Below are 10482 nucleotides of genomic sequence, written 5' to 3'. Positions count from 1 at the left end.
ACCTCACTGGGTCATATCGGGACAGGCGAGAACAAACAGGGTCAAGGGTGTCAGATGGAGCGCTGTGGCGCTGCCTCTTCAGTGCTGATTTCATTGATAAGTGATTAGTGGCTTTAACACCTCACTATGTCACACTACACTTAAGAATAGACAGAGGCAGGGAGGGGCTACATCACCTCTTCAGCTAAACACGCTGAAATGCCACAAACACAAATCCTTTTCAACTGATGGGGCATCAGCTTTGAATTCATTCCTGATGTCTGACATATTCCATTTTGCTAAACGTTTCATCTTATCATTGTATGTACTCTTGATGGTCTCTGACAGCAAACGGTAATGTTATACCAGATGTTTAGCACTATTGATGAAAGACCTTTGTAGATTGTGGTATAACAGCTGTGTTTACATGAACAGCTTTCCCTTTAAAAGATATCAGAAATGTGTTCCTGTCTGTTCTAATGATCTTTCAGGCTTTGTCCTTTCCATGTGTCTATTTAACTGAGAAGCCATATACAGTATACTTTGTTGTGCCCATCATGTCCTTTGGTTGCTTTTCTTAGCTCTAGTCAATCCGTTAATCTTGGTGTGAAACTGCAACTTTTAGAAACTTCAGAAGTGCTTTATTTTTCTAACCTGACTCGAGAGTCATTCTTTTTGCTAATGTGGTCTGTCTTTTTCTCTCTCTCTCTCTCTCTCTCTCTCTCTATCTGATTTGTACAGTTGCTCTTTTATCTTGATTATCAACTCTAAATTGACTGTAAATGGAAGAGAAGTAGATTGTGCCGCTTACTGTGGGTGTTTTAAAGATTTTTAAGTAGATTGGATATTTTCTTAATGATTCGTTCTTTTGCTAAGCCGGGTGAATTCTGGTAAATAAAATTGGGTTTCTCATTTGGCATTTCCTCATTTCCTGGTGAAGTGCTGGATAAGGTGAATTAACTTCCCCAGTCAGATCAATATACCATTTTGCTTGTTGGCTATACCCCTTAAATAAGCTTTAATTAGCCTTACGTGTTCCCATTTCTACACCAATGAAAGCAGATACACAGTGAAAAATATAACCCACAGGATTTATTGACGGTTGATGTTTCTGATAAAACTTTACAAAAATGAATGCAGGTTACTCAGTCTTGATGGATGTATATGCCCAATCCATGAAAGAAAGATCTTGTGATCATGTTTTTTCCTCGGTATAAAAAAAAGAGTAGTTGACTTTACAGACGGAAAAGAACCAGAGGATGGTCTCATTGGCACTCGTCATACATCTGTTATGGCTCAAGAAATAGTCATGGAAACCTTTCAAAGGGTTTCTGGGAAATCCCATAGGCAAACAGGGCCTGTATACCACAACATCCTGAGCATAACTGAGAACTGACAGAATGATGGCAAAGGTGTGTTTCAAGTTTGATGCTAAAGCTGAAGTACAGTACGCACACACACACACACATTCTTTTACATGTAGTGGCAAATAAAATTATAATAATAATAATAATAATAATCAAAAACAAACAAAACAAAAAAAGATACAAAGTATACAAAGTTTTCCCATGGTAAACACAAAAAAAATGGTTATGCATAAATATAGATCAGGCTGTTCAACAGTGCAGTAACCTTGATGTTCAGAGTTGCAGAATCCATTTGGTTTAGCACCAGAGGTTGGAAATTAGAAAGATGCTCTTTAAATGCATGCAAAAGGACTGGACCCTTGTGGGAGTTAACACTGACTCCCAGCAGAAGGTTGTTCTCAGTATTCCAATTCCCAGTACTGGGAAGTACAGTATGGAATTCTATTCCAGCGCGGGTCCCTGAATCTCCCATTATTCGCTGATTCTAAATGCAGAAGTGTTACTTGAGCACTCCTGGGTCAGGAGACATAAACAGCGTTATTTAGCGCACTGGGCCTCCTGCGATTGGTTAATGATGCCAGCTGACTAGTTTGTGATTGGTTCTTTTTTATCTGAGCAAAACAAAGTCATCAGCACTTTAAGGCCTTCAATGTTGTGTTTGCAAGTAAGTGTTTTGGCAGCCATGATGCTCTTCAGACAACAATTTTTCCTTTCACTTTAAACTATACAATTTAATTTTCAAGAAGCAAGTTTGTATAATATTGGTTTTCAGCATCCAGACATTACAAGAGACACAAACACATAACAAAGAGACAAGGGGAAAAAAAACACTCTTAAAATGTCACTGCTGCAATCAAGAATCGAGACTGCATTTTGTCTTAGTACAGCGGAAGAGTTGGAATTGTTTAGCACCTTTTCTCTCCTTGAGAAAAAACAACTTTATGAATTCAGAGACAAGTTGACCTGATGGATGTCTTTGTCAGTGAGGTTCAGTGCTTGCCTGTGCTTGTCCCTCTCTGTAGTGAGTAGTGGAAACTTTCCCGGCTTTTTTGCATTTAAAAGCGAAGATGTGTTCAAGTACCTGTGGTGAGAGGTTTCCATGGTGAGTCTTGCTGAATGTAGTTTTCTTTTCATAAGGCTTTAAGTGGTCTACCCACCACAGTACGTACACCAAGGGGGGGGGGGGGGGGGGGGGGGCTTAACCTGCTCTTTAGAACATCAGCTATCAGTTCATTTATGGACTAGATTTCTGCTCTGCTCCAAGGCCCCCCTGCATTGAGCGTGACCTGCTGCCAGTCTGTTGAAGATCTCCCTGATAAAAACTCAAAGAGCAGTTTCAGTGCATGATAATAAAAACAACTGCAGCACCATGAGACTGATGTCCTAATACACCTGTCACATTGGCTAAATGGGGTGGGGCAGAGAGGCCCCCTGCTGGTCACATACATTACTACAACACAGCGACAACATCACTGATACTAGGGACAGAGAGAAGTTGAGGTAACAGAGAGAGGACAGCACAAGCAAAAACACAGGAAACAGTACGCAAGACATTACACATCTGTCATGATTTCCCCCCCCCTTTCTTATCTATCCATGTTCTACTCTCTCTGGAAACCTGAAAATGTTGTGATAATTGTTGCAGTCCTTCGTGTGAAAGTTGTTTTTTCCTTATACAGCACAATACATGAACATACATAGAATACTGAATGAAGCAAGTGGAGTGGAATCTTTCACCCCAGTGTTGAACGAGATTACAGAAAGGGGAGGGGCTCTTTGGACCATCTCTGACAGGCACTTACTCATCATTAACATAAGTTTCTTTTGTACAAATTTGCCCCCAAATTTTTACCACATAACTAAAAGTAAGACGTGGCTGTTTAACGACAAAGCCTGAAAAAGAAGTCAGTAGAGTGATGGGAAGATCATTTTGCACCACTTCTTTTACTTGTAAACTTCTATACTTTTTCCTTCTCAATCAACTGCAACATTCTTCTTCCTTTTTTTTTTTTTTTTACTTCAAACCCCCACACAATAATTCAACACTATTGGCTTTGGCTAAAACTTGGTGCAACTGTGCGTTGTACATACGTACGTCGTATTTTTGACTGAAAATGTCAGCTCTTTTCTCTCGTCTCTTTACTCTGGCTGTCAAAAAGAGGACGCGTGCAGAAACCACATCACCTGTCTGTAATCTGCTTGATTTGGTATTTAAGGGGGGGGGGGTTGGGTTTGGATAAATGGGGTTTAGGGTAACAAATAAACCAACAGCAAACAAACAAAATAAAAAATAAAAGTGGTAGGTGGTCAACTCAGTTTTTTGGGCCACTGTGCCTTGTTTGGGTAGTATAAGGTATCAGGTTTAAGGTAAAGTGGTATGGGTAGGGGGATAGGTATTGGAGTGGGTGGCAGTCCTGGGCCTGGTTGGGGCTGGGCATGGGTGGGTGGGGGTGGGGGTGGGGGTGGGTCGGAGGCAGGGCTCAGTGCAGGTGGATGTGCAGCTTGATGCGCAGCGCGTCGCCAATCTCCCCCAGCAGGTAGTCGTTGTCGTGCTGGTCCTCCAGCTGCCGCAGCTTGCGCGGGCCGAACAGTGGCAGGCTGGCGATCTCCAGCCGGTAGGAGCCTGGCGGCGGCGCCTTACGCCCCAGCCGCAGGATGCTCTTGCCGTCGCGGCGCTCCTGCAGCCGGAAGTACTCTGTGTGGTCGCCGTGGGTGATGACGTAGCGCACGTGGTGCTCCAGCGGCTCCAGGGCCGGCAGCAGCTCCAACAGCGGCTCGCGGTTCTGCAGCGCCGACAGGCTCAGGTTCATGGGGATGGACTCCTGTGTGTCCACGCTGGCCATGCTTACGCCCTGCACACACACACACACACACGCACGCACGCACGCACACACACGCGCGCACACACACACACACACACACACACACACACACACGCACACACACACACAAACAACAAAGCACAAACAGTCAGACAGGAGCTGAAACTACTTTGCCAGATTATTATTGTATACATATATATCATATTATATGTGTTAAATGAAAAAACTACTACTTTCAAAATAACATCCTAATATTGTGAACAAATATATGCATTAAGACACATCATCCAGATTCACTTACAAAGAATTCCAAGCAAACGTACTGCTAGCAAATTACACTAGAATCCATGTCAATATTTCCTGTAGGCTATCTGTGGTGAACTTCCTCTGAGTTCACAGTTTCAGTGATACGATCAAACAACACGAGGTAAACAAGCCGCATGTGAGGACACCTGGTGCGGATCAAAGCCTGTCTGTGGTGCTCTGGGGTGCAGCTGTACCTGCTTGTCAGCGGCGCTTCGCCTATGGCGTCCGTTCTTGGCGGCGTCACCATTAATCTTGCACTCGTAGCAGGCCTCGTGAGAAAGACTGTCATCTCCCTCTCCCTCAGGGTTGAACTGGCCCAGAGGGATGCCCATTCCTGTGATACAGTGCCTGAGACAGAGAGAGAGACAGAGGAAGGCGAGGAAGAGGAGAGAGAGGTGATGGAATGATCCAGGAAAGTGAGAGAATGAACATAAGGGAGAAGGATGGAGGAGAGAAGAGACAAGACACAAGGGGACAAAAGATGGAGAGAAAAAAGACACCAAACAGGAGATGAAGATTACTAACATGCAACTTGGCCCATTTCAACTGCAGGTCTGTTGGATGCAATCAGTGTTATTGGATGTAATAACATGTTATTGTATTGCTTCTTACAGGGATTGGTATGTGACTAACTAACAACTCCAAACTAAGAACCCAATCAGCTCCTGGCTGGTTCCTCACCCTTGCCCTGCTCTGTAGTAGCCACCGGGGCAACCACACTGGTAGCCTCCATCGGTGTTGGAGCAGCCAAAGCTGCAGGGGTTGCTGCCCATGGAACACTCGTTCACATCCTGGCAGTTGCCCTGCTCGAAGTCGAAGCCCGACGGGCACACGCACTTGAAGCTGCCCAGAGTGTTGTAGCAGGAAGCGGAGCCGCACATCTGGTTGCCGGAGCACTCATTCTCATCTGGACAGGTGGACACACAAAGAGATAAAGTTACAAAAGAGAACAAACAGTACGTGCATTTTGGCCAATCAGTGCCGCTAACATACTTAGCTTCTGTTTTGTTGATTTGTACGTAAGAGACGCGCACAGAAATAGCGACAGCTAGAGAGACAGAAAGGGCGACAGAAGAACCAGAGGGATGCTGCTGACTGGTTGTCTCAGGGCATCCCAGCTGACTGCACTTATGTGCTGTGTGACTCACCCACACACTGGTTCCACTGGTAGTGCTGTGCGTAGCCCTGAGGGCAGTGCTGTCTGACTCACCCACACACTGGTTCCACTGGTAGTGCTGTGCGTAGCCCTGAGGGCAGCCGCAGCGGAAACCTCCCATCATGTTCTGGCATCCATGCTGGCAGCGATGGTTCCCCCCACACTCATCCACATCTGAGTAGAACAGCACACAGATGTTAGTCTCTCAACATTCTCTCACCTGGTCATATATCTCACCTGCTATATACCACCCCTGGTCTCACAGTCTAGAGACAGGGTGGTTCACCAAGCGCATTCACATTCATAGTCACAAATACAGTAGAAATGACGCATACAAATTAAGTTTCAATGCCAAAACCAAAGTCAAGGTCATGTTCATTGAGATGAAATGTTTTGAGGGGTAAACACCATCCGAAGGGTGCTAGTGTAGGGTTTGGGTTGTTTTTGTTTTGTTTGTGTTGTTGTTGTTGATGATGATGAGTGAGCTCACCTTCACACTCGACACCTGTCCCGTCTAGGGAGAAGCCCTTCCCACACTCACAGTTGAAGCTGCCTGGGGTGTTGAGGCAGGACGCACGAGAGCCACATGCGTTCGACTGGCTACATTCATTATTGTCTGTGAGGAGAGGGGGAGGGAGAAAGAGATAGATCAGAAGGGGAAAGAGGCAGTAAACAATAAAGACAAACAAAAGGGTAAGGGGAAGAGAAGGAGAGAGAGAGCGAGGTGGGGGGGATGAAGGTAAAAGGACACAGAAAGAAGAAGTAAGATAAAGATGTAATTTGAAGAGAAGAGGGACAGGAGAAACAAAAAGACAGACACAGATATGAAGATGGAGAGGAGTACAAAAGAGAAGAAAAACTGTTAACAACCAGCAAACAACACAGAGCTGTTTACAGATTTCAAAGCAATATTCCTCTCCATAGCAACAATCTCCCAGGCAACGCGCTTACCGATACATGCGGTCTGGTGCTGTGTGAAGCCAGCAGGACACTTGCAGGTGAAACCACCAATGGTGTTCACACACAGGAACTGGCAGTTGTGCTGCTTGGTGGAGCACTCATCCAAATCTAGGGGTGGTTAAGAGGCAGTTTTGTCTCAGTTAGTCTGTTTATGATGAGGAGACTTCAGGCAGGATGGAGAAGATGCTTATGAGGGTTTAGGAGAGAGATGGTCTAATAAACAGATGGGGCTCAGATTGCATATGCTGTTGTGAATCAGGATTAGTCAATTCCAAGATTGGCAAAATCGAGATGGAATAGATTTGGATACTCTAGCCTTGTTTTTTTCCCTTCTACTCCTTCACAATTTTTTCACATAACATAGTCACTTTGAATGGAAGAGTCTGACGTCATCTGTGTGGTGTTAATGTGACTTACTGATACCAGCTGAACGGGGCTGAGGGACTCACCTTTGCAGGACTTGCCATCCGGCTGCAGGGTGTAACCTCTGGGACATGAGCACAGGTAGCTGCCCTCCGTGTTCTTGCAAAGGAAGTTACATGGCTTGGGAGACTGCGAGCACTCATCCGTGTCTGCGGGGCAGTGCAGAGGGAAAATAAAACATCGTCAATGACAAGAGGTCGCAAAAACAGGACAATCACATTAGGATTTCAGTCAACACACCCTATTGAACGTACCACAGCACCACCTTCTAAATGTTTGTCATATTATAATCATATTGATAAATGCAACTTTGGTAAATTGTAGTGTATGATGAAGTATAGTGTTAGACAGACTAATAAAAAGATGTAGTTTGACATAATGCATATTCTATGGTCTTCCTCATTGTCAATGGCAGAACAATGGTTGTGATGGAAACGGAGAGCGTACCGACGCAGGCGGTGCCAGTGTAGTCGGCGCTGTAGCCCACGTCACAGTGGCAGCGGAATGAGCCGATGGTGTTGATGCACTGGCCGTCCTTACACAGGTTGGGCAGGACCTGGCACTCGTTGATGTCTAGAACAGAAAGGCATACCATGAACACATTTGGCAAGAGAGAGTATTGATGCTGAGAAGATCCAAACAGCAATGACATCCATATGGCTCTCAAGCACAGCATTAGAGGCAATACAGCCTCTCCTCCCCCTACTCAGTGGGCTTGTCTGAGTTGGATGGCGCTGCCCTGCACACACCTTCATAGTGCGGTGATTTAATACTTGGTTGTAACATAGTGCTGCATTATAACATTGGAAATAAACCAATATATGCTGCATATAAATAAGGCTGTGCCAGCAAAGCCATGAGGAAGTAAATTGCTGGCCTTGATAGCACTAAATGCCTCACCTCGCCCATCTGTGGTGTACCCTGGTCCCAGTGGGCACATCTTCTTGTAGTGCACGGTGCCAGGCAGCGGGCACAGCTCGCACTGGGGGCCCCAGCCGCGGCCGGCGTTGCAGCAGCACTCAGACTTGGTGACGCTGTTGCGGTTGGTGGAGGACTGCTGGCACATGGTCTGGAGAGCCTCGGTGAAGCAGAAGCCCTGTCGGTTATCTGAGAGAGACAAAGGGGCAGAGGGCTGTGAAGCAGCACACACTGATGCACACTGACTGATGAATTCTATTGGTTGATGTCATTAGTCTGATGATTGTTGTGTGTAAATGAGCAGGTGGTATCTGGCTTGGGCCGTACGTCTGCTGACTGTATGGGTATCCATTTGTGAGTGACTAGCAGTTCAGAAAGGCATACCAATCTGAATAGAGTTCACAAAGGTATGAATGTGTAGTCGTATAATCAAGCTTCATCAAGCATGTGTTGAAAGTATGGATACTTTGATACTTATTTACAGTTTACATATGTCACAGTGTTCCACATTCAATTCTGAGACGATGTGTGTATATTATATGTTGTTATACTGCAATGCATATTCTTGATCAGTAATGTTGACTAGACCTGTCACAGTGACTGTGACAGTGACTGTGTCTGTATGTGTGTTTGTGTGATCCTCCAGGTCTCCATCTCCATGTGAGCACCTCGTCCAGCCTCTAGTCTTACCGATGCACTCGGTGGCTGTGGAGCTCGGCTGGATCACACACACACACACACACACACACACACACACACACACACACACACACACACACACACACACACAGCCTCTATTCTTACCGATGCACTCGGTGGCTGTGGAGCTCGGCTGGATCACACACACACACACACACACACACACACACAGCCTCTATTCTTACCGATGCACTCGGTGGCTGTGGAGCTCGGCTGGAAACCCTCGTTGCATTCGCAGCGGTAGCTGCCCACTGTGTTCACGCAGCGCCCGTTCTTACAGATGCCAGGCTTGGTGCGACATTCATTCAGGTCTGCCAGACAGTGGGGAGAGGAAGGGGGGGGGGGGGGGGGGTTGAGATGAGATCAGACTGGGTGTGTTGAGAGAGGGAGGGGGGCAGCATATGCTCTCTAACACGCTCACAGCGTGTGGATTCACGAGCACTCGGCAGGACAGGTGGCTGTGCTACTCTGCTTTGCTGCTAAAGTCTTTTAGGTTTTTATTGACATGGTATACTACTTTACCTGTATCTGAAACCAGTCTTATCTCCCATTTTAATGCTGGGGGACTACTTTGGTGAATTGACTTGTCGGGAAGGGAAAAGCCAAAATAATAAACTATCTGAGTTTTTCATGCAGTCTGGCGAGGTCCCTTTACCTCTCTGTCTCTTTCTCACAAATTTAAATGGAAAATCTGAAAGCTCTATTGGCAGGAAACACAGGTTGTGCAATGCCAAAGCAATACCAGCAAAGGAACAAAACATGGTGCCCAAATACACACACACACACGCACACACACACACACAGACACACTAAAACACACACAAACACGCACATACAGAAAGCGCACACACACATATATAGACACAAACACACAGAAACACATGCAAAGGCACAAACAAACACACACACACACACTCCTCCACTCACCCATGCAGCCCTCTCCGTCAGGTCGGCGTGTCATTCCAGGTGGGCAGATGCACATGAAGGTTCCGATGAGGTTCTTGCAGGCCATGCCTCTAGACGCACAGTCATCCAGACCCTCAGAGCACTCGTCCTGGTCTGGAGACAACACAGTTCACAGTGCGTCATTACTCTATCTCTCTCTCTCTCTCTCTCTCTCTCTCTCTCTCTCTCTTTCTATCACACACACACATATACACACATACACACACACACATACACCATACACACACACACACACACACACACACAGAGACACACACACAGAGACACATACACACACACACACACACACACACAAACACACACAGACACACGCATACTATACACACCGCATGCAACGAAAGGTGATTTCCCCCCTCCCCCCCCCCCCCCACAAATCCACAGTAATAATAAATGAGTTGTTCTTGTACTTCTACAGCTTCACCAAAGTAATGGGTCTCGCCCCAACAAGTGAGTAAGGGCATTATGAAGTGCCAAGTCATTTCTCTCTCCAATTACTCACTACAATGACTCAATGCAATAGTCACTACAATGACTCAACGACTCAATGATTCAATGGAATAGAATGTGCGATTCAACGAGTACTGTGTCTAATAGTGGAAAGAATCGTATGTAATATCTGGCTTACAGTGTCTGTTAGTGGAAAGAATGGTATATGATATCTGACCCTAACTGTGTCAAAAGATACTGTGAATAGATACTTAATATTTTATATTGACATATATATTTTTTATATTCGCATATTGACAGGCTGAATTTAGGCAGATTTGTATCATATATAAGAGAAGTGAGAAACTGGTTTGGGTGCACATAGAGTGTGAAATATCGTTTTGTCTGCGTGTGTGTGTACGAGTGTGTGTGTGCGCGTGTGTGTGTGTGCGTGCATGCG

The 10482-nt window shown here is 45.6% G+C and overlaps 1 protein-coding gene across 1 annotated transcript in view; it reads right to left on the bottom strand.

Annotated features, from left to right (window-relative positions):
- Nucleotides 1-3826: 3826 nt before the first annotated feature.
- fbn2b (fibrillin 2b) overlaps nt 3827-10482 on the bottom strand; it is a gene marked incomplete at its 3' end in the record, with an annotated part of 56926 nt that continues 50270 nt past the window's right edge. Inside the window, exons 55-65 of the mRNA XM_080860750.1 lie at nt 9558-9689; nt 8816-8941; nt 7914-8120; nt 7461-7586; nt 7040-7162; nt 6582-6698; nt 6121-6246; nt 5685-5804; nt 5156-5381; nt 4669-4822; nt 3827-4198 (exon numbers count right to left, since the gene is read on the bottom strand). Coding sequence (XP_080716876.1) covers nt 3827-4198; nt 4669-4822; nt 5156-5381; nt 5685-5804; nt 6121-6246; nt 6582-6698; nt 7040-7162; nt 7461-7586; nt 7914-8120; nt 8816-8941; nt 9558-9689 — 1829 coding nt within the window. The remainder of the gene's footprint in view (nt 4199-4668; nt 4823-5155; nt 5382-5684; nt 5805-6120; nt 6247-6581; nt 6699-7039; nt 7163-7460; nt 7587-7913; nt 8121-8815; nt 8942-9557; nt 9690-10482) is intronic.

Source organism: Sprattus sprattus (genome assembly GCF_963457725.1).
Source record: "Sprattus sprattus genome assembly, chromosome: 2".
Classification (NCBI taxonomy): domain Eukaryota; kingdom Metazoa; phylum Chordata; class Actinopteri; order Clupeiformes; family Clupeidae; genus Sprattus; species Sprattus sprattus.
This window is presented reverse-complemented; position numbering and strand designations above follow the sequence as displayed.